This window comes from Microcaecilia unicolor, chromosome 4 (genome assembly GCF_901765095.1).
Source record: "Microcaecilia unicolor chromosome 4, aMicUni1.1, whole genome shotgun sequence".
Classification (NCBI taxonomy): Eukaryota; Metazoa; Chordata; class Amphibia; order Gymnophiona; family Siphonopidae; genus Microcaecilia; species Microcaecilia unicolor.
Window position 1 is genome coordinate 84,205,575 of NC_044034.1, and position 24,830 is coordinate 84,230,404.

The 24,830-nt window shown below is 43.5% G+C and overlaps 1 protein-coding gene across 1 annotated transcript in view; it reads right to left on the reverse strand.

The window, feature by feature from the left end:
- Positions 1-18,463: 18,463 nt before the first annotated feature.
- The window catches only part of ALG5 (ALG5 dolichyl-phosphate beta-glucosyltransferase), an 85,872-nt gene continuing 79,505 nt past the window's right edge, over positions 18,464-24,830 (reverse strand). The window contains exon 10 of the mRNA XM_030200400.1: positions 18,464-19,357. Within this exon, the coding sequence (XP_030056260.1) occupies positions 19,242-19,357 (116 nt within the window). The 3' untranslated portion in view covers positions 18,464-19,241. The remainder of the gene's footprint in view (positions 19,358-24,830) is intronic.

Here is a 24,830-nt window from a genome sequence, read left to right on the forward strand (position 1 = left end):
TATCAATCTTGCCTTTAACAAAAGCCACTTCAGCTGCTTGGAGGTTCCCTATCAAACCCTCTACATTCTCCAACCATTCAGTTAAGGATTTGAAATCAGTAGATTGGCCACTAAACTTCTGCTGCATATGTGAAAGTGAAAGCAGAAACTAAACAGTGCAAAAGTGCCAAAGCATCCCAATTGCTACCAAGAATAACTTTTGCTGGTTTTCCAAAGATGGCAAATCAATACCAGATATACCTGTATTAGGAGGCAATTACCTTCCTCTTTACAGTGAGGTCCCAACTCCTCCCTCTCTGGCATCCAATCACCACTGCTTTACTGTATACTTGTACTAATGCTAAATATTTCTGTGCACTTGCACTTTATTTATTTATTTATTGCATTTGTATCCCACATTTTCCCACCTCTTTGCAGGCTCAATGTGGCTTACAATACATCATGAATGGTGGAAATACATAAGAAAATATACATTTAGTATTACAGAAAGATCTTGGGTAACATGATAATGATAAAACATGATAGTAGTGTAACAAGCAAATATTGTAAGACAATTCTGGATATTTGTGTAGGAGTTCACATTTTTTTATCTTTGTGGTATGCCTTGTTAAAGAGATGGGTCTTCAATAGTTTGCGAAAGTTAGTTAGTTCATAGATTGTTTTTAAGCTGCGCGTTCCAGAATTGCGTGCTCAAGTAGGAGAAGGTTGACGAATGCGCTAGTTTGTATTTTAGACCTTTACAGTTGGGGAAGTGAAGATTAAGGAATGTGCGGGATGATTTTTTAGCATTCCTGGGTGGTAAGTCTATCAGGTCTGACATGTAGGCTGGGGCATCTCCGTGAATGATTTTGTGAACTAGGGTACATATTTTGAACGTGATGCGTTCTTTAAGTGGGAACCAGTGTAGCTTTTCTCGTAGGGGCTTAGCACTTTCATATTTTGTTTTACCGAATATAAGTCTAGCTGCAGTGTTTTGAGCTGTCTGAAGTCTCTTGATTATTTGCTCTTTGCAGCCAGCGTAGAATGCGTTGCAGTAGTCTAGATGACTGAGTACCATTGATTGTACCAGGTTGCGGAAGACGGTCCTTGGGAAGAAAGGTCTTACTCTTTTTAATTTCCACATTGAGTGGAACATCTTCTTGGTTGTGTTTTTTGCGTGGTTCTCAAGTGTTAGGTGTCGGTCGATGGTAACTCCAAGAATTTTTAGGGTGTCCGAGATTGGAAGATTCAGTGTTGGTGTATTAATGGTTGTGAATTTGTTCGTGTTATGTTGAGAGGTGAGTATTAGGCATTGGTTTTTTTCTGCATTGAGTTTCAGCTGAAATGCATCCGCCCATGAATGCATAATATGTAGGCTTTGGTTGATGTAATTGGAAATTTCCTTTAAATCTTGTTCAAATGGGATGTAGATCATTACGTCGTCTGCGTATATGTATGGGTTGAGGTTTTGGTTTGATAGTAGTTTGGCCAAGGGTATCATCATTAAGTTGAATAAGGTCGGTGAGAGGGGGGATCCCTGTGGAACTCCGCATTCTGGTATCCATTTGGCTAATGTGGTCAAATTAGATGTCACTTGGTATGATCGTGTGGTTAAAGGCGCTAGACATGTCAAATTGTAGAAGTAGTATGTTCTTGCCAGTTGCAATCATTTGTTTGAATTTATTCATGAGAGTAACTAGTACTCTTTCAGTACTGTGGTTAGACCGAAATCCTGACTGGGACTCATGTAGTATTGAGAATTTGTTTAGATAGTTTGTGAGTTGTTTGGTCACCATCCCTTCTGTTAGTTTGGTTATTAAGGGAATGGATGCTACTGACCTGTAGTTAGTTAGTTCGCTAGCACTTTTCTTTGCGTCTTTGGGTATGGGGGGGTGAGTAGAATGTTTCCTTTCTCCTTCGGGAAGAATCCATTTTGTAACATATAGTTCACGTGATTCATTAGGTCTGTTATAAATTGTTGAGGGGCAGATGTCATAAGGTTGTTTGGGCATATGTCTAATTTGCAATGAGATTTGGCGAATCTTTTGAGCATTTGGGAGATGAGATCCTCCGATAATATCTCGAAGTTGGTCCAGGTTCTGTCTGCTGGGTAAACACCAGGGTCTGGATCTAGACAGTCAAGGAGTACAGCGTAATCGACGGTACTGACTGGTATTTTAAGTCGCAATTGTACGATTTTCTCATTGGAGTATCTCGCAAGATTGTCTTCTCCTGGTGTATCTTTACTCTTGGTTTTGATTGGTGTGATATCTAGTAGTTTGTTTACGAGTTGGAAGAGTTTATGTGTGTCTTTGTAGTTTGATCTAATTTCGGTTTTGTAATATAATCTTTTATTTTGTCTTATAGTATAAATCTATCTGCCAGTTAATTCATTTTTAGAAAATACCTTTATTATTTATTTGCTTACAAAACCTAATACCTTATATCATTCCTTCATACACACTCACTTACAAATGTACTCTCATACACATTTCACAATAAAACCTTAATGGAGCAAACCCACTAATACATGTTATATCCTAACTGTTCAAAATGCCCAGTAACTTCGGCAGGATATTTGTTCAAAAAGTTCCTCTGATGCTAGTGCTGCACTACCCCCACGGGGTGTGCCTGTTGCTTTAATCTTCCATACTGGTCACAGCACTGCACTGCAAGTTCAAAAAGTTCATCTAATTTTAGTGCAGCACTACCCCCTAGGGCAGTGATGGGCAACCTTTTGAGCTTGGTGTGTCAAAATTCGCGAAAAAACCGAGCATAACTCGGGTGGTGTGTCACTTCGAGAAAAATCTACTAGGGCCGCCCCCGGGCCCCCCCTACCCGAGATCGCTGCCCACCCGAGGTCGCTGGGCCCCCCCTCCACCTGATACCGGGCCCAGAACTAACCTTAAAGCCTCCTTTCACGTCGCAGCAAGCAGCAGCAGGGCAGACCTCTCCTCCTTCCTTCTGTGCTCTGCCCTCGCGGACGTTACGTCAGGCGAGGGCGGGACACGGAAGGAAGGAGTGGCCTGCCCTGCTGCTGCTTGCTGCGACGTGAAAGGAGGCTTTAAGGTTAGTTTCCGGGAGCGAGGAGGGAGGGCGGACCACACTGCAGCGGCGCCGCGTGTCATCAAAAATGGCTACGTGTGTCAGTGCTGACACGCGTGTCATAGGTTCGCCATCAGGGCCCTAGGGTGTGCTTGTTGCTTTAAACTCCCATCATAGCCACAGCACTACACAAAACTACCCTAGGGGGTAGTGCTGCACTAAAAGTAGATGAACTTTTTGAACTTGCAGTGCAGTGCTGTGACCAGTATGGAAGATTAAAGCAACAGGCACACCCCGTGGGGGTAGTGCAGCACTAGCATCAGAGGAACTTTTTGAACAAATATCCTGCTGAGGTTACTATTAGATTGTAAGCTCTTTGAGCAGGGACTGTCTTTCTTCTATATTTGTGCAGCGCTGCGTATGCCTTGTAGCGCTATAGAAATGCTAAATAGTAGTAGTAAAAGTAGTTACTGGGCATTTTGAACAGTTAGGATATAACATGTATTAGTGGGTTTGCTCCATTAAGGCTTTATTGTGAAATGTGTATGAGAGTACACTTGTAAGTGAGTGTGCAAGAGTGTGTATGAAGGAATGATATGTTAAGGTACTAGGTTTTGTAAGCAAATAAATAATAAAGGTATTTTCTAAAAATGAATTAACTGGCAGAGAGATTTATACTGTTAGTATTGTTGGTTCAGTTAGCAAGTAGGGTATAGCCCAGTATTATAAGGTTATTTTGTCTTATGGTATATTTATATTTTCTTTGAAGTTGTTTGGTAATTAATCAAATGCCTCCTTATAATCAATCCAGGTGTATGCGAATCTCTTTTTCTTCTTATAGAGTTTTTGAAGACTATTTTATCAGTATAGTAGCTGCTCCTGGGAGAAGAGGAGGGTCCTGTTAGCTGCCATTGAGGTAGTGGCACATAACTGGAAGCGAGTGGAGGGGCCCCAACCAGGGGAATGTTTGGATTAAGTGGGAGAAATTATGTTGTAAAATAAGCTAACAGCCTTGCTTAAAAATGGAAAGAACAATTTGAAGATGTTTGGTGCCCCTACCTTAATTTTGTGAACATTACATCGGAGTGACTCAAGGTAATAGCTATGGTTCCTATTGGTGTGACATTCCTGCAAGGGGGAGGTGGGAGGAGGAGGAGGAGGGGGGAGATATAATGCAGACAGCCTGTGTGGAAGGGGGGATGGGGAAGGGGGGTAGGGATAGGGGAGTGAGGAAGGGTGAAAAGATGCCGTTAGTAGGAGTGCCACTGTTTGATAACTATAACTGGTTCACAATATTTATGTTTGTTGCCTGAAATAAAAATAAAGTTATAATTAAAAAAAAAAATAAGTAGCTGGTCCTTTTGTTCTTAAATTTTTTAATTTTCCTTTCTGCTCAGCTCGCAAGAGAGTTTGATTGTAGATTGACTCCGATAAAATTCCAGTATATTTATTTATTTATTTGTGACATTTATGTCTCAAAGTATGCCAAACAAGTTTGAGTTCAATGTGGCCTAGAATAAACAGTATAGGATACATAAAAAAAGAATAATGCTTAAGAAAGTAATTTGTTGTAAGAATCTAATTTTACAATACAGTATCATAAACATACTGGGATAAATATAGAAGTTAACATTTAGAAAATCTATTATGAATGAGAAATTGTACATGAAGCAAAGAGAAAGTTAATGGTAAATAGAGTAATAACCAATTCAGGTACTAATTAATTGTTTGAGATATGGTCATTCTTTGTGAGGGTTTGTTTGAATAGGAACGATTTGAGGATTTTGAGGAATCTAGTATATTCCTGTATATTTCTTGTTTGGGTTGGTAAGGCGTTCCACCATTTGGTTCCTATGTAAGTGAAGTCTGCAGCCTGGACAGTTTTGGAGATCAATTTTGTAATTTGGGAGGTGTAGTCTGAGATAGTTTCTTGCCTCATATTTAGTGTTTCTCTGAATAGCTTGAATGCTGTAGGCCAACTAGTTATAAGTTGTTAATTTTCCGGAACTATTCTTTTTTGTTTACATAGTAACATTGTTGATGGCAGATAAAGACCTGTACTGTCCATCTAGTCTGTCCAAGAAGATAAATTCATAGTATAAGGTATGATACTTACAGTGGTGGAAATAAGTATTTGATCCCTTGCTGATTTTGTAAGTTTGCCCACTGACAAAGACATGAGCAGCCCATAATTGAAGGGTAGGTTATTGGTAACAGTGAGAGATAGCACATCATAAATTAAATCCGGAAAATCACATTGTGGAAAGTATATGAATTTATTTGCATTCTGCAGAGGGAAATAAGTATTTAATCCCTCTGGCAAACAAGACCTAATACTTGGTGGCAAAACCCTTGTTGGCAAGCACAGCGGTCAGACGTCTTCTGTAGTTGATGATGAGGTTTGCACACATGTCAGGAGGAATTTTGGTCCACTCCTCTTTGCAGATCATCTCTACATCATTAAGAGTTCTGGGCTGTCGCTTGGCAACTCGCAGCTTCAGCTCCCTCCATAAGTTTTCAATGGGATTAAGGTCTGGTGACTGGCTAGGCCACTCCATGACCCTAATGTGCTTCTTCCTGAGCCACTCCTTTGTTGCCTTGGCTGTATGTTTTGGGTCATTGTCGTGCTGGAAGACCCAGCCACGACCCATTTTTAAGGCCCTGGCGGAGGGAAGGAGGTTGTCACTCAGAATTGTACGGTACATGGCCCCATCCATTCTCCCATTGATGCGGTGAAGTAGTCCTGTGCCCTTAGCAGAGAAACACCCCCAAAACATAACATTTCCACCTCCATGCTTGACAGTGGGGACGGTGTTCTTTGGGTCATAGGCAGCATTTCTCTTCCTCCAAACACGGCGAGTTGAGTTCATGCCAAAGAGCTCAATTTTTGTCTCATCTGACCACAGCACCTTCTCCCAATCACTCTCGGCATCATCCAGGTGTTCACTGGCAAACTTCAGACGGGCCGTCACATGTGCCTTCCGGAGCAGGGGGACCTTGCGGGCACTGCAGGATTGCAATCCGTTATGTCGTAATGTGTTACCAATGGTTTTCGTGGTGACAGTGGTCCCAGCTGCCTTGAGATCATTGACAAGTTCCCCCCTTGTAGTTGTAGGCTGATTTCTAACCTTCCTCATGATCAAGGATACCCCACGAGGTGAGATTTTGCGTGGAGCCCCAGATCTTTGTCGATTGACAGTCATTTTGTACTTCTTCCATTTTCTTACTATGGCACCAACAGTTGTCTCCTTCTCGCCCAGCGTCTTACTGATGGTTTTGTAGCCCATTCCAGCCTTGTGCAGGTGTATGATCTTGTCCCTGACATCCTTAGACAGCTCCTTGCTCTTGGCCATTTTGTAGAGGTTAGAGTCTGACTGATTCACTGAGTCTGTGGACAGGTGTCTTTCATACAGGTGACCATTGCCGACAGCTGTCTGTCATGCAGGTAACGAGTTGATTTGGAGCATCTACCTGGTCTGTAGGGGCCAGATCTCTTACTGGTTGGTGGGGGATCAAATACTTATTTCCCTCTGCAGAATGCAAATAAATTCATATACTTTCCACAATGTGATTTTCCGGATTTAATTTGTGATGTGCTATCTCTCACTGTTACCAATAACCTACCCTTCAATTATGGGCTGCTCATGTCTTTGTCAGTGGGCAAACTTACAAAATCAGCAAGGGATCAAATACTTATTTCCACCACTGTATACTTGGTCTTGATTTGTCCTTTCCATTTTCAGGGCATGGGAAATATTCTCCTGTTACCCATTCCCCCCCCCCCCCTCCCCATACACACTCTCTCTCTCTAAAAACAACTTTTAATATCAAAAACTCTGATGTTCAATTATATACCTTTGCAGGATCCTTCTGAGATGGTGTTGGGGCGATCATGATTGATTTGTTTTCAAAATCAAAAATAGACCCGGGAAGACACACATTGACCTCTGTTGGTACAGTTTTTAGGTTTGCACCAACTGGTTCCTCATATCCCTGACACAGCCTGTACTCTTGGCAAAACATGGCCATGTTGAGCATCTGATTGTGAATCCTGGGAGCATCAATACAACTTATTAAAGACTGTGTTTTCTTCAATCTGTGGATATTATAGACTGACTGCCTTCTTGTTTCTTTACTTGGGCCTAAAAGATTGAAAATTAATTGGGGAGGAGAGTGGCAGAGGCTGAACGTGTGCTGAGTGCATCTAACACCCTTTCATCAGCCCTGCCTAAAATATTTACAGCATAACAGAGTTCTGTTCTAAGCTTTTACAACTTTCTGTTGCAATAGCAAATTCTGGAACATCTCACTTGTCAGATGCACCAAGAAACAAATATTTTGGTACTCAGGGAAAAGGTCAGATCAAGTTGTTCCTGTTGACAGATTTTAGGGTTTAGATGCCAGCTTTCCTTGGGGCTTCAAGCTTTCTCTTGATGGGTGAGGCATATGGGCTGCTTTAAACTGTTTTATGGTTTTTACAATTCATTACTTCAGATGCCATTTGTGTTTGGTAGGACAGTATAAAAGTTTATTATAAATAATAAAATAAACAATTAATTGTCCCCTTCTCCTCTTTTCCAGCTTAGCTTGCCATAACTATGATTGACTTTCTTAAAGTCCTTTTCTAAAAAAAGACTATAAAGCTTAGCAGAATTCGTTCTTAAATTCCTGGTTTGGATACAAGAACATTTTATTTTTTGGTCCTGGAATTTCCAGCTTACCTGAAAGAAGGTCTGGGATCTGGTCCCAGGTTCCTTTATTAATTTCTAACTGGGTTCCCTCCCCCACCCTTTCTCCTATTTATAACGGCTTGCTGCACACCCTGTAACATAGACCAGTTCCTCATCTCATATTTAACTGTATATGTAATTTGCCTTCAGTTTAGCTACTCATCTGTTTATCCCAATGACTTAGTACTACTCAGCTTGTCCTGTCTATATATTGCAACAGCATTTACCCCCTAAACTATCTATTAAGATGTTGTATTATGTGGTACAAACAGCATTAGCATCATGTATAATTGGAGTGAGCTTTGATGGCAGCTCTAGAATTGGGAAGTAAGACCAATGCTAGGAAGACTTCTAGGCCCTATGAATGGTAAAGATAGGTCAGGATCAAGGCTGGAGTGGGCTTCAGTGGTAACCCCAGTAGTTGAGAAGTAGGAGCAGTGTCAAGCAGAGATCTATGGTCTATACCCCCAAAACTGACTGGGAGAGATAAAGTATGCCAATGTTTAATTATGAAGAAGTAGAACCTACACATAGTGCCAGACAGAACTCTAGCCACCTTGTTTGTCAGGCCCCAGAAAGCAAACAATCAAATGGTCTGCAGACACCAGAATGGCAAAACGGATAGCAGACCAAAGTCAAAAAGAAGGATTTATTGAAATAGCAACAACACAGGAGGGGTATAGAACAAATTGACCAATGAAACTCAGGCTTTCATGATTTTATATATCTATATAGAGGCCCATTGAATTTCGATTTTGGATTTGGCACCAAAACTAGGCTGAAATAAGCAATTGCTTTATTTGAGTTTTGGTTAAAAATGCCACTGCCTTTTCGGTTGAAACTGAAACTTTTGGTCCTATGCCCTGTGGCTCTCTTCCCCTCACCCTGAACTGAAGGAGCTCAACTTCCTCCCTCCCTCCCCTCTTGAACAGAAGTCCCCTCTCCCAGACCCACCCGTAGGCCCCCTCTTGGCCTACTGTACACCCTGGCGGTCTTTCTACACAGAAGTGATCCCCGGTCACTCCTGCTCTTATCATCTCTGCAGTCAAAATGATTGCTGCGACTTCCAGTGGTAGTCTCATGAGACTGCCGCTGAAGGTTGTGGCAACCATTTTGGAATTGAAGCCAGCACAGACAGGAGCAATCTGCAGTTGCTCCTACCCATGTTGGCTCCAGTCCCAAAATGGCTGCCATGATCTCCAGAGGCAATCTCACGAGACTGCCACTGGAAGTCCACAACAGCCATTTTGACTGCTTGGGCAGGAACAACTGTGGATGGGGTTCAAGCTAAGTTGAAGTGGGGAGGGTAGATCCTGAAGCTAAGTCAAAGTGAGAGAGAGCTGCATAGGGTAGATCCTAGAGAGTGATATTACTGGGGATTGGGGAAAGAAGCAGCTGGGGGGGGGGGGGGGGGTCAGGCCTTTTGAGTGGAGACATTTTGCACAACAAATTACAAATAAAGATTGCAGAATTTTAAAATATTGTGCAGAGAATTTCCAAAATATTTACAGAGATTTTTTTGTTGTTTTGTACGGAATTCCCTCAAGAGTAATAGGTGGGATTCTTGCTGTTTGAATCATAGCATTAGTGCTACTGTTGTATGACATGTTTGCTAAATGTTGAATTTGGATTTTCTTTAGGTTTTGTATTTCATAGTGTCCCTGGAGTGGAGAAATTTGTGTTGCTATTGCTCAGATGACAGGAGAATCAGAATATTTTTTTTGTATTGTAACGTCTGTGGAAAAATGTCTGAGTTCTGATCTGCACTTGTTGGGGGGGGGGGGGGGGGGGAAGGTTGGACTTTTGTGGATGCAGCCCATGTTTATATTTAACTCTTAAAAACTACTATAATGTGTCAGACTAATGGTTTATGAGGGTCATATGTGCTATACAGTATGTCACATATATGAACATCATCTATCTGGTGTGTCACAACTTAATAAAGGTTAAGAATCATTGCCCCAGAGAAGGGGTTCTTAACTAATACACCTAGCCAGGCGGGTTTTCAGGATACCTACACAATCAGGTCTTAATTGCTGGTGGAATGGCCTAGAACACAGTTCCATCACTTCTTTTCTGACTCCAGAGCAAAAGGGATGTTCTCCTCTAGCCCTCTCTTTCAAGCTGCCTCCAGAGGAGAGTTGGTGAGGGGATGAGCCTGGAGCAGAGCACAGAACAGTCACTGTATTCTGAAATCCAGCCCCTTTTCTCCCATTGCTCCTGCCCCGGCCCACCTGCTCCTTCCACAGTCTCCACAGTTTCACTTCCTTTTTATCTACAAACTAAACCCTGCCTACAATGAATATGCATGAGATAGATTTGCATGGAATAGAGATAGCACATGCAAATTTATCTCATGCATATTCATTTTGGGTATCTTGAAAACCTGACTAGGTGTTTCTTGAGGACTAGATTGAGAATCCCTGTCCTCTAAACAGCATGCAGATCTTTCCATACCCCCAGATGAACTGCTAGAAAAGTTCATTCATTGGCTTTCAATATCGGTCATTGTGGTAGTAAAACTCAGTCTTTGGGATTGGCCAATCTTGGCATCTCGGAACAGAGGGTGAGGGGGCACACAGGCTCTGGCCCGGTGGCTCCTACCACACCAAAACTTGTGCCAGCTGCTACTTTCTACTACCTGCTTGGCCTGGCACCACTAAATCAGCTGGAGAGCGGGGAGATCCTTTTTTTGCTCCAGCTGCTCTGAATCCCAACACCACGTAGCTGCTAAAATCAAAGAGAATTGTGTCATGAGTGATACAGGAAGTATTTGTTCTCTTCTTTCAACTCATGTGCAGTGCCAGTGGCCAGAGTAGCTGGAGCAAAGACAGTTGCTCCCTTCTCTGCAGATTAATGGTATCGGGCAGGTGAGAGATGGGAGCTGTGACTTGGAATGGGCCTGATACAGAGGATGAGAGAAGGGCATTGGTGGTGGGAGAAGGACCAGAAGGAAAGATATTGTTGTGGGGGGGGGGGGGGGCGAAGGGAATGAGAAACATGAGTATATGTAGGGGAAGGTGAAGATGGAGGATCACAGTGATGGATGCTGTGGTTAAGGTGGAAGAAAGACAGAGTAGATGCTGGGGAAGTGGAGAAGGAAATATGGGAGAAGATGCAAGGACAATGGCTGCTGGAGAAAGGGAGAAAAGACAGAAGACTATGAAGAGTATGAGGGATAAAAAATATGTGACATAAGTGAGAGAGTGTCACAGTCATGCCCAGGTTTCAGGCTCTCTGTTATCTCGCCCCCTGGTGGCTGAATTGGATTGTCTGTGTTCCAGACTTCAGCCCAGTCCAGTCCGGATCTTCCGGCCTGCCAGACTTGCTTGTCTTGTTTGAGCCTGCACAGCACTCGTAGCTGCCTTGTGATTACTGCATCTGAATCTCAGCTGCTGCTGGGCTTATTAGCCATTGGAAACTCTCTGCTTTGCCTTTGCATCACTTAAAGCCCTGGTATGTTGGGGTGCTGGTGCACTTCTGCCTAGTCCAGTTATAGTCTGTAATTCTTGCCTGATTCTAGTTTAGTCTTTGTGTAGCTTTGTGTTCTGTATTGCTTGTTTTCTGTATTGCTTGTTTCCCAGTCTTGTTTCTTGTTTGTATGTCTTTGTCTAGTTCTTGGTTGCCTGTGTTTCTTGTTCAGTGGCTGCCTGGCAGCTTTCAGGCCTGTCCCTTGTCTGAGAGTCCTAGTCTAGTATTCTGCCTAGCCTCCCTGTGTGTTCTAGTCCCTGTGTGTATCCTGCTGGTATCCAGTTCCTGCCCTGTCCAGTAAATCCTGCCGGCCACCTGCACCTAGGGGCTCAACTCCTGAGGAACGGTGGGCAAGTGCAGGTGAAGTCTAGCTGTCCCTGTCAGAGTTCTGTCTTATCCCTGTGTGGGGTGGTTTTGCCTGCTGCTGCCGCTCCTCGGCAGTGGTCCAAGGGCTCACGATCCTAGTTCCTGCTTTTGGTAAATGTGACAGAGAGGGTGGAAATAGGAGAGGCAAAAGGGGGAATGGGAGTCTGAATAAGGGGGTAAGATATAAGAAAGTGACTAGTGGTGGGGAGAGGATAAATAACAGGGAAGGAGCAAGGTAGAGATCGGGGAGGCAATGAATGCAGAGGGTGGAAATGGGAGACTAGAAGTGGGTGAATAGGAGGCTGGGGAAGGAATGAGATGAGGTGGATGGAGAAGAAAGGAGAAAAGTATAGGAGGTGAAAAGCTGATAAGAAAGTGAAAGAGGAGATCAAGGCTTGTGGGGAGAAAGAGGAATGGAAACAAATGGTTTAGTCATCAGAGTTATGTCTAAGGAAGAAAACAGGACAGAGAAGAAACAGAAAATGAAAATGTTATCCTGATGTGGCTTGGAGAAAAGCAACAAAAGGTAGTGGTAAAGAGAGACCAGGACTAACCCCAATTGGAATAAACAAAATGGTCAGAAACAGTGGCGTAGCCACAGGTGGGCCTGGGTGGGCCGGGGCCCATCCACTTAGGGCTCAGGCCCACCCAACAGCAGCACATATTTAGTGCTAGCTAGTGGGGACCCCAAGCTCTGCCAGCTGAAGACCTCCCCCTGATGGTGCTGCAAACACTACTCTCCACTTCAGCAGTCTAAACTTCCTAAGCTGCTGATACTGGCCTCATCGCATTGGGGGGGGGGGGGGGGGGGGGGGGAGAGGAGAACACTTGGTGCCCACCCACTTCTTGACTAGGCCCACCCAAAATCTGCTGTCTGACTATGCCCCTGGTCAGAAAGCAAAGATACAAATTTATTTTTGATATTTAGAGAAAGATAACAGCTTTGAAAAATGTGCATTTCTTGTATTTTGTTCTGTATTGAAGGAATTGCATCATTTCTCTTTCGTCAGAGTTTCACTGCTCAGTCTGATTTCATTGGTTTTCCATATCATTTTTTTCCATATTTTTTTTTTTAATAAGTGATGGACAGTATTTTCCTTGTGTTGACATACAGGTTTCATATGGGAATCTGTAGCAGTCAATTGTGTTCTCTTTTCCCAACTGGATAAGAGCCTCCACACCCCCTATACTTAATAAAATACCCTCCTTCCATACCCCTGATCCCTGGAAATGTGCTAAGATTATAGAAAATTTGCAGTGTTGACTTTTCATAGGTAGGGTTGGTACAATTTGAATTCTTAATTTGGTGCTGGTATGGTAAGCTTCTGAATGTCTATTTACAAGGTTTCACCTTACACCACACCGTGTCTGGTAGTGGAGGGAGTTTGTGTTGCTATTGCCGATTTGACACTAGAGTTTGTATGTTGAGTTATAAAGTGAAATGTTCTACTTCTGTTCTATACCTCTTGTTGGGACACTTTTATTGGTTGATCTGGGAATGCCCCTGTGAATGAATAATTATATAATTTACATACTATTGATTTCTCTGTGAGTAGTTTTGCTCCTCATCCCAGACCTCGCTGGTGTGCAACTAGGCCCTGGCAGCCACGATCACCAGAGGGTTCAACCCTGGTAGAAAGGATTGCACATTTTTCTTTGTGTGTGGTTCAGCGGCATACCAAGGGCGGGGCAGTGGGGGCGGTCCGCCCCAGTTGCACGCCACTGGAGGGGTGCAGAGAGCAGCCGTGTGGCTCTCGGCTCCACTGGTTCCCTGCTCCCTCCGCCCTGGAGCTTACTTCCTGTTCCAGGGTGGAGGGAGCAGGGAGCCAGCGGAACCGAGAGCCATGCGGCTGCTCCCAACAGCTAAGCATGCACCCGGGGGGGAAGGGTGTTTGATGCACCGGGGGGGGGGGGGGGGGGGGGGGGGGGGTGTCATGCTGCCCCCGGGGGGGAGGTGCGCATCGGCGATCCACCACGGGTGGCAACCGACCTAGGATCATCACTGGTGTGGTTTGACTCTGGTTTTATGTGTATATTATATGGGAACCATCTCATCCCTCGCCTCAGGCAGCAGATTGCCCTTGAGCCTCCCCTTGTAAAAGGTGCTAAAACTCAGGCACCAAAAATGTGGGCACTAACCACCAATTCTATAACAGCAATATTGTGCATAGTTGCTGTTATAGAATACTAATGTAAGTTTGCATTTTGCTGCCTAACTCTAGGTGCGAGCACTTACGCTATGTCAATGGTTGATGTAAATGTCTGCACCCAAATACTGGCAGTTAAGCACATAATTGACAGTATTATTTATTGGGATTTATTAACTGTTTAAGGAATGGGCATAGTTTGGGGGGCGAGGGGGGCAGTGCCTCCCGCCACAAGCTGCCACCCCATCCTCCAATCCCTGAGCCGCTGGCAGCCTCTGTGAGAAAGCAGCACGCAAGCTGCTTTAGACCTGCTCCTGGAAGCCTTTCTTTCTCCTTCAACTTCCTGTTCCCTTGCAGGCGGGAAGCTGTAGGAGAGACAAGGGCCTTTGGGGCAAGTCTAAAGCAGCATGCGTGCTTCTTTCGCGGAGGCTGCCGGGGGATTGCAAGACAGGGGAGGGTGATACCAGGTGCCACTGGAAGACTCCGGGGGGGGGGGGGGGGGGGGAGCGGTAGCGGGAGAGACACGCCCCATCCTTTGCCCCCCCCCCCCAAACGAAACTGTCAAACTACGCCCATGGTTTAAGGTTTTTTTTTTTTTACAAAGGCATGCTATTGTTTTTAGCACGTGCTAAATGCTAGAGGTGCCCATAGGAATATATGGCCATCTCTAGTGTTTAGCGCATGCTTATTTTTAGCGCACACTAAAAACGCTAGAGCAGAGCACCTTTGAAAAAGGGGCCCTTTCTGAAGATATTGACAGCACCTAATTGCTTGGCACACCCCTCACCCATCCATACCCCCTCCCACGTCCATACCCTCCTTGGAGTTGCACACAATTTAAATTAGAAGCTAAGTTCACAGAATACATTCGGGAGTCATTTAATTCAATTTATTTATTTATTTCAACATCTAGCCTGTCCTCTCAACAAAGCCCAGCACAGGTTACACACATAAGTATACATTAGCGCAAATTAGTGCTTCTTGACACCAATTATTGGTAGCGCTAATTTAGGTATGCTCTTAAATGACCCCTGCATTCCCAAGCTGTAGCGCCAGTTATAGAATTTGCAGTATTTTGTGTGTGAGTCTTCCCATTTACCTTGGTAAACTTTCCACCATCTCTATGTGTAATGTGTGTTTATGGCTCTTTTGCATTTATGTGGCTGTTTGAACCTTTTTTTCCTTGTGCTTCTGATTTGAACAGCAGTCCAAAGCAAGAGCCATACTAAATATATAACGTTTATACCTTCATTGCCACTGCTAGTCTATTCTTATACCATTTTAAAAACTAACTCCTAACTCCTAGGCATCTGTTCAGTACCAATGTTTCTTTTAATCATTCCCACAATAAAGTAATTCCCTCATCCCCTTTTTGTCCTGTTTGTGTGTCTTGAATAGATTGTAAGCGCTGTTGAGCTGGTAGTGTCTTATACATGTTTAGGACCAGATTCTATATATGGAACCTAAAAAATCCACACGGTAAAGATTTCCACCTAAGCATATTCTATAAGTAGCAACTAGATTTAGGCATGGTATAAAGAATATGCTGAGGCAGAAATCCTAGTACCTTAAAGAACATGCATCCATTTAAGCCAATGAAAACATGGCCTAAATCCCTGTGCATAGATGCCATATTTTATAACTGTGCAGGTAAATTTTGGAACACCCACAATTCCCATCTCCTCACCCATAGCCACACCCCCCCTTTGAACTGTGTGCATTAGAATTTAGGCACAGCTCATTACAGACTATGCTTAGTGAGTTTTGTGCATAAATTCTAATTATTGCCAATTAGTGCTCATTATTGCTTATTATGTGCTGTTATCAATGCTGATTCAAGCTAATTAAGTTACACGCGCTGTTATAGAGCACGCCTAGACTTCGGTACAGATTTCTATTTTCAGTGCAGATCTCTAGGCGGCTATATAGAATTTGGGGGTTAGTGTACCACGCTGCATACGTCTAGTAGAGCTATAGAACTGATAAGTAGCAGTTGAAGGAGTAATATATATTGTGTACTGATTTTGTAATTTCTCAATGAAGTGAGGCATATATGTTTTCGTTGTTGGCATTCTATTCATTTACATTTATTGCATAAGATGTAAGAACTTTATGCAAAATATCCAACAGGTAGATAACTGTCACAGAATTTGAACATTTTGCAGCAGAGAATGACATGGGGACAAAGCTTGTCCCCTTTCCCCAGCCCATCCTCACGAGCTCTGTTCCTGGCCCCATGGACTCTGTCTGATCCCATCAGCAGAAGCCTCGAACAGTTAGCATTTTATATTTAAATAATTTTATTAAAATATAAAAAGCAACAATATTTTGTACAACTGTACAATATTTCTGACTCATTCTTTTATGTTGAATGATGTAGTAAAATGTTCTTCACGGGGGGGGGGGGGGGGGGGGGAAGGGGGAAGGAATAGGGAAGAAAAACTTCAGTTAATAAGTACTGTTATTAATGATAGCAAACTATATTACATTTTCATGTTTTATAGCAAAGCAACTTTAAAAGCATTAAATGCCATGATATTTCTTAATAAAATGAGTTCAGGAAGAGAGGGGGAACAGGTGGTGAATAAAAGCTCTATATTAAGTTGTAGATTTAATGGGATTTTTTTGGTTCCATGTGATATATCTGTAATGTTTACATCAAAAACAAATCCTTCATGAAAGCAATGCAGAAAATAGATTTGTACTTTAGTATTATTACCATAATTTTACAGCTTGACCTCTACAACCAACATTATTTAACCTTCTACAAAGGGTGCTATTACTCACATGCCATGCCCTACATGGTAGTCAGAAAGAACCTCACAATCATTCGCAAAACAGAAAGTTGCATCTGAAGGTGGGAGTCAGCAGAGGAAGGAAGGCCCTGGCGCAGGCCTATGGGGAATCTCCTTGCATCGTGAAAAGGAGGAAGGGAGGAAAGAACAAAGGAAGGAGGGAGAAAGTAAACGCTGGACCCACGGTAATCGCAGATTTTTTTACCGCGGGAGCAAAGTTTTTACCGCTCCTGTGGGGCGGTAAAAGGTTTCAATCCCACACCTGCAGTAGACCTTGGCAAATGTTTTTTTTTTTTTTTTTAACTGCGGATTTACCACAGGTCCCTGTCCCATCCTCTACTTACAACACCTTAAGTTTTGCACTCGAAGTGCATTAAGTGTACATTCTGTGCTGGTAAATGTGGAGGTTATATAGCCAGCATTTGCTCTGCATTTACCATGAGCCTACATTACATGCCTTTGCAGATAGCATGAAGGCATCAGCATTGTCTGCCGAGGCATACAATGCATGCCCCAACATCAATACAAAACACTAGAGGTTGGGCAATTCACATGTTTACGAAAAAAAGCCAGTTGTAAAAAGCTATTAACGCAGAGCCACCTCCCCCCCCTCTATGTTTACCTCAACAGCAGTGCTCAGGCTCCGGGCTTTTCTCTTCTTCCATGGCACTGCTTCAGAGTCCTTTTTCTTCCCCTGCAAAGTCAGGCTTTGCAGATACTTGAGCAACACCATGCAGGAAGTTGGGGGAAGTCTCACAGTTTCAAGTCCCGTGAGACTTCCCCCAACTTCCTGCAAAGCGCGGCTCAAGTATCTGAAAAGCCTGGCCGTGAGGGAGAAGAAAAGGGACTTTGAGGCAGTGCCAAGAGGAGAAAAGCCAGAGCCCTGCTATTGAGGTAAACGTGGGGAGAGGGGGTGGATCTGCATTAAAAAAAAAAGGGGGTGCCTGAGACAATAGAGGGTTCAACAGGAGAGAACCAGTAGGAAAGGGTGAGAGAGATGCCCAAAATGCATGCCCTGATTAAGCACAATTAAAATTTTTAATCGTTGCACACCCCTACAAAAAAACCCCTGCACATGTAGCAAGGCACATCAAGGTCCCTTCCCCCCTCCCCCAAATGATAGCACCCTAAATCCCAGACTCCCTCCACACCCCCATCTAGTGGATGGGGCAGGAGTGATCCATCTTTGCTTCCACTGTTGCTATCTGGGTTCAAAATAACAGCTATAATCCCTAACAGTAATCTTGTGGTACTACCGCAACTGCTCCTTATTTGGCATATTGATTCTTAGTAGTAGTAGTCGTCCTAAGACAACTGCTTGGGACCAGAGCTGCTATCTTATCCTGCATGACAATGGGGCAGAAACAGAGAAGGATCCCACCCATCCTGCCCACTAGACTACCAGGTATACCTTTGGATATGTCCCAGTGGGACTGGGTCAGGTTTTGACCCTTGTGGGTTGTTGAAGCAGCATACCACCACCTCTTGATGCAGCATTAACTGCAACAGTGCCAGTGTGTGGTATCAAATGTACACTGTGCTGACCATACCCTATCCCCATCCAGTTCCTGTCCCAATCCTCACTAAACAGCATGTTTTTTTTTTTGTTTTTTTTACTGTGTGGGAGCTCTTAGCACATGCCAATACCTGTGCTAACTGCTTAGCCATCTTGGTAAACAGGCCCCTTAGTTACCTAAATGTAATCTAATCTAACTCATTTTTGACATAACATGTGTTACTTTCTCTATAAGAACATGATTTCAGTGTGTGATCATTAAAAATAATACAAAAAAATGTCATACCCCACAATGTTTTCCAAATGCTTTTTATGTTTGTTATATAAAGTAATACACCTCTTCCTTCCTTTAAAGACCTTGAAATACTATACATGCCACCTTTATGAATTTCTGTGTACTGTTCTTCTGTATACTATATGGAAGTTTTAAAAATGACTTTTACAGTTATAATCAAGATACAACTCACATAGTGTGATCTCATTTGTAGGTAAAGTAACCAAAAATGTACAACTTGTGAGGTATAACTGGCTACTTTTAAAAGCACATTTCTGAACAGGATTACAACCTCCAGCCTATGTATTATTGCCTTAGTGCAATGATTCTCAAATCTTTAGCCTCTCCATAATGAATATTTGTGATGTATATCTGCATACAATTTGGTCAAAACCCAATGCAATGCTCACATCTGATTTAGAAAACTAGCCTTGAGGGGATGTCAAGGCCCTTGTTAGCCAACATCTGCCGTAGCGTTTGGCTTTCAAAAAATGGCACTCCCTTGACCTCCAGCTCTGCGCCTTACAGATGTAACTATAGAACAATAAATGCCCTCTCATGCTTCATTCAGTGCTGCACCTGGACATGAATCACAGTCCAGAGTTTTGGCACAGTCAGTTACCTGAAGGAACATACGTCATTTACCGCAAAAGCTAGTGAAAACTGCTTTATGCAACAAAGGACAGGAAGATCTGTGGTCTCCAGATGTTGAAACTTTTGAATTGTTATTTGTTCCAAGACAGGCTTACTAATGTCCATTAAAAAACAAACATCCCTCTTCCCCCCCCAAAAAACGCTCAAATACAGTACACAAAAATCAGCAAAGGCACGGATTCCAGTCCCTTCCATTTCCCTCAACTTTCGGACAGTGGTTCTGCTCAGATGTGTCTATCAGTGGGATAGGTGATGGCCAACAATTCAACTTATTTTTCCTTTGGCTTCAAGTTTCCAGGCACCAGTCAAATACCGCAGTCGTATAAAAAGAAGGTCTCTGCCCATCTGTAGCCAGCTCCAAAAAGGGACCAGTTTAGATCCTGGGGTGAAAAAGCAAAGAAATGCAGCATAAGAAAACTGCATCCATGCAGTACATTAGGGCACTTGTCCAAAGAAAAATAAATTACAACTAATGTAAGACAAATTGTAAATCTTATAGATATACCACTCATTTCATCTGCTGTATCACTGTGAAAGAACTTAACTGATGAGTTTGTTATTCGGTCAAATCTTTTGGAATTTAATTTAGGGCTGGAGAATAAAGCAGATACATAGAATGGCATGAGGATGTTTGACATATCTGAACTGACACTGTATCCAGGGCAGGGCACTAAGAATTAGACCTGCAGAACACAAGAGTACTTCACGAATCAGGCCTTTACAAAGTTTTCTCTGAATCAATCCGAAAAACCTAGGAACCAGTGGTGGAGATCTCTTTCAAAATCCCCCTCTCCCAAAGCTGAAGGGTGGGGACAGGGGAGAAATTCTCTCCTAGAACTGCTGTAGCTTCTGTAGGATCTGATTTACTAACTTTGTGTTCCCATTCTGGTCTAGATTTCATTAAAAGTATGTTAATGCCATTAATACATTTTATTTTAGAGACTAGGTCATAAGACCTGTGGTAAATAATATACATTAATGTAAAATAGTGTGCTTTAGTAAATCTAAGGGGAAGAATACTAACAAGCTTATTTTCGAAAGAGAAGGGCGCCCATCTTTCAACACAAATTGGAAGATAGGCATCCTTCTCACAGGGTCGCCCAAATCAGCATAATCGAAAGCCGATTTTTGGCGTCCTCAACTGCTTTCCGTTGCGGGGATGACCAAAGTTCACGGGGGCGTGTCGGAAGCATAGCGAAGGCGGGACTGGGGTGTGCCTAACACATGGGCGTCTTCGACCGATAATGGAAAAAAGAAGGGCGTCCCTGACGAGCACTTGACTTGGTCCATTTTTTCTTACGACCAAGCCTCAAAAAGGTGCCCCAACTGACCAGATGACCACTGGAGGGAATCGGGGATGACCTCCCCTTACTCCCCCAGTGGTCACCAACCCCCTCCCACCTTAAAAAAAAAAACTTTTTAAATATTTTTTTGCCAGCCTCAAGTGTCATACCCAGCTTACTGACAGCAGTATGCAGGTCCCTGGAGTAGTTTTAGTGGGTGCAGTGCACTTCAGGCAGGCAGACCCAGGCCCATCCCCCCCTACCTGCTACACTTGTGGCGGTAAATGTGAGCCCTTCAAAACCCACCAGAAACCCACTGTACCCACATGTAGGTGCCCCCCTTCACCCCTTAGGGCTATGGTAGTGGTGTATAGTTGTGGGGAGTGGGTTTGGGGGGCTCAGCACCCAAGGTAAGGCAGCTATGTACCTGGGCGCAATTTCTGAAGTCCACTGCAGTGCCCCCTAGGGTGCCCGGTTGGTATCCTGGCATGTCAGGGGGACCAGTGCACTATGAATGCTGGCTCCTCCCATGACCATAGGGCTTGGATTTGGTCGTTTCTGAGATGGGCGTCCTCGGTTTCCATTATTGCCAAAAACCGGGGATGACCATCTCTAAGGTTGACCTAAATGTTGAGATTTGGGCATTCCCGACTATTATTGAAAGAAAAGGTGGACGCCCATCTTGTTTTGATAATGTGGGTTTTTGGGCGCCCCATTCGATTATGCCCCTCTTAGTAAATCAGGCCCCTTAATACACCACGTGTGCTGCTAGCAAAGTCCTCCCCCACCCTATCCACAGCACATATACTCAGATTTTCTGTCTCCAACTGTCTTCTTCTGTCAAGTTCCTACCATGTCTTAATGTATATAAATTTCAAAAACAAGAACATAAAAGGCTTTAAGGGCCTGTTTTTGCTGTGGTGATGAAAATTATATGGCCCACTGGTCCCATCCTTCAAAGGGACCTCTGATCCCTGGTGGCTCAGTGGGCCTTATGCTTCCCCTTTGTAATCCTGACACAGTTCTAAAGTGTTGTAAAGACATACCCCTTCCAGGAAGCTACATCCTTTTACAATGAAGTCTGAGGGGAGAGGGGTGATAGGCGCAGGAGTTAGTGAGATTGCTTCTGCTCTCATTGCCGCCCTCCATCCCCCACATCCTCTGAGGTGAGCTGGAGACCTTTAGATTATATATAAGAGGCAGGGCTTCAGGGGAAGATGGATTTAAAACATTTTAGCCCTGTGTCAGAGTCCAGGAGCAGGCTCTTTAATTTTATGGCACCACTTAGTAAAGGAAACATTATTATTATTATTTCTCAAGCATTACCACAGGACAGAACATGTGAAGTTCCAGCTGTCTTGGTGTCGGTGGCAGCACAAAAATCCCAAACATCAGGGGGAAATTTCTAGTTGCCACAGTGACCCGACACCTAGGATTTAATCGAGCCTTGGAATGAATATTTAAAATACTTGAAACTATCAAGCAAATAGCATTCAGACGCAACAAACTAGCAGAACATGCATTGCTGTTTTAGGCACAACCTATGGTGCTTCAGAAAGGCACCCAGACAAGAATATCCTGGCCTGCATTACTTTTCCCTTTGAAGTAATTTTCTTCAAACTTAAAGTCTAATGAGGCAGGACACATCATGCTATTCCAGACATCAGGTGCACAGCTGTGCCAGGAAAGTGTGGGATTTATAGCATACTCTGGTTTCAGCTTTTTAACTAAAAGAATCATCTTCAGAGCTGGGCCACCGCCAGAGGGGAGTAAGCACACAAGATACCTGATATGCATCATTCCTATATACTATGATGGAGATCTTTTTGGTTGCATCCTTTATAGTTATACTTCTTGAGATTGAAGAGAAAGGTATTTCAGCAGAATATACTGGGATTTACACTGTACATCTGGATATTTTTAGTCCACTGTTTCTCAACCCATTTCTAGAGGTACACCTAAATAATTAGCCAAGGTTCCAGGATATAAAGCATGAAAGACTTGCATATAAAAATCTGAATTATTCTAAGTAAAGGGGAACAAATTGTTTTCCTTCAATTTGATAATTTAGTGGCTTTTGACCTAGTCGACCATTCTTTATAGTTTAGGCTTAGTGAGTTAGACATAACCAGTAGGGTTTTTAAATTGGTTTGAAGAATTCTCAACTAACCTCAATTTCTTCAGCATGGTCTCTGGGATGCGGGGTCCTCCAGTGTTCACCACTCTCACCAGTGCTGTTTAATGTTCATTTTTGGGCGAAGCTTTTTCTAAACCAAGAGTTTCTATTCTATCTTATGCAGATGACATTTTCCTTTCAAGTCCTGTGTTAAACAGCTTTGTAGATACTATGGAGCTCATTTTCAAAACAGAAAAACGTCCAAAAAGTGGCACAAAGTGGCAGCTGGACATTTGCCAAAACATCCAATTCTCTATTTTCGAAACCCATTTTTAAGACGGTTTTCTCTGCAGTTCTTATACACTGCATCAAAATCACTAAGGGGGGTAAGCAAACATGTGGACAATGGGGAGCCGGTTGATATTGTATATCTGGATTTTCAGAAGGCGTTTGACAAAGTGCCGCACGAAAGACTCCTGAAGAAATTGCAGAGTCATGGAATCGGAGGTAGGGTATTATTATGGATTAAGAACTGGTTGAAAGATAGGAAGCAGAGAGTAGGATTGCGTGGCCAGTATTCTCAGTGGAGGAGGGTAGTTAGTGGGGTCCCGCAGGGGTCTGTGCTGGGTCCGTTGCTTTTTAATGTATTTATAAATGACCTAGAGATGGGAATAACTAGTGAGGTAATTAAATTCGCCGATGACACAAAATTATTCAGGGTCGTCAAGTTGCAGGAGGAATGTGAACGATTACAGGAGGACCTTGCGAGACTGGGAGAATGGGCGTGCAAGTGGCAGATGAAGTTCAATGTTGACAAGTGCAAAGTGATGCATTTGGGTAAGAGGAACCCGAATTATAGCTACGTCTTGCAAGGTTCCGCGTTAGGAGTTACGGATCAAGAAAGGGATCTGGGTGTCGTCGTCGATGATACGCTGAAACCTTCTGCTCAGTGTGCTGCTGCGGCTAGGAAAGCGAATAGAATGTTGGGTGTTATTAGGAAGGGTATGGAGTCCAGGTGTGCGGATGTTATAATGCCGTTGTATCGCTCCATGGTGCGACCGCACCTGGAGTATTGTGTTCAGTACTGGTCTCCGTATCTCAAAAAAGATATAGTAGAATTGGAAAAGGTACAGCGAAGGGCGACGAAAATGATAGTGGGGATGGGACGACTTTCCTATGAAGAGAGGCTGAGAAGGCTAGGGCTTTTCAGCTTGGAGAAGAGACGGCTGAGGGGAGATATGATAGAAGTGTATAAAATAATGAGTGGAATGGATCGGGTGGATGTGAAGCGACTGTTCACGCTATCCAAAAATACTAGGACTAGAGGGCATGAGTTGAAGCTACAGTGTGGTAAATTTAAAACGAATCGGAGAAAATTTTTCTTCATCCAACGTGTAATTAGACTCTGGAATTCGTTGCCGGAGAACGTGGTACGGGCGGTTAGCTTGACGGAGTTTAAAAAGGGGTTAGATAGATTCCTAAAGGACAAGTCCATAGACCGCTATTAAATGGACTTGGAAAAATTCCGCATTTTTAGGTATAACTTGTCTGGAATGTTTTTACGTTTGGGGAGCGTGCCAGGTGCCCTTGACCTGGATTGGCCACTGTCGGTGACAGGATGCTGGGCTAGATGGACCTTTGGTCTTTCCCAGTATGGCACTACTTATGTACTTATGTACTTATGTACAGGGAGAATCTGGGCATTCCCAAAACTGGGGCTAAAGTCAGACAGTTTGGTCTAGACCTGTTTCAATTACTAAGTCACAAAAAGGTGCTCCAGCTGACTAGATGACCACTGGAGGGACTGAGACATAACCCCCCACCCCTTTACTCCCCCAGTGGCACACTGAATCCCTCCCATCCATGAAAGACGTGAAAAATAAAACAGTACATATCAGCCTCTATGACAGCTCCAGATGTTATTGCCTGTCCTATTAGAGCAGCAAGCAGGTCCTTGGAGTAGCCTAGTGGTCGGTGCAGTGCACTGTGGAGAAAGGGACCCGGGCACATATCCTACTCTAGTTGTTACACTTGTGGTGGAAAGTGTGAGCCCTCCAAAACATCAAAAAATTACTGTATCCATATATAGGTGACACCTGCAGACATAAGGGCTATTGTATTGATGTACAATTGGCTTCAGTAGGTTTTTGGTGAGTTTTGGAGGGTTCACCATAGAATATAAGGGGAAACGGTGAGATGTGTACCTTGGACCTTTTTTAATGTGAATTCCACTGCAGTGCCCCCTAGGGTGCCCCACTGCTCTATGTGGCCAGTCTACTAAGAATGCTGTCCCTCCCCCCCATACATCCCGATGGCTTGTTTTAAGAGTTTTTCTCTTGGACCCCTCCCCCCCACAAAAAAAAAGATAGACGCACTGAACACAAAAACATCTAGCAAATGGCTACTTTTGAAACAAAATTGGGGCATTTTCCTAGTTTGAAAATGGCTATGTTC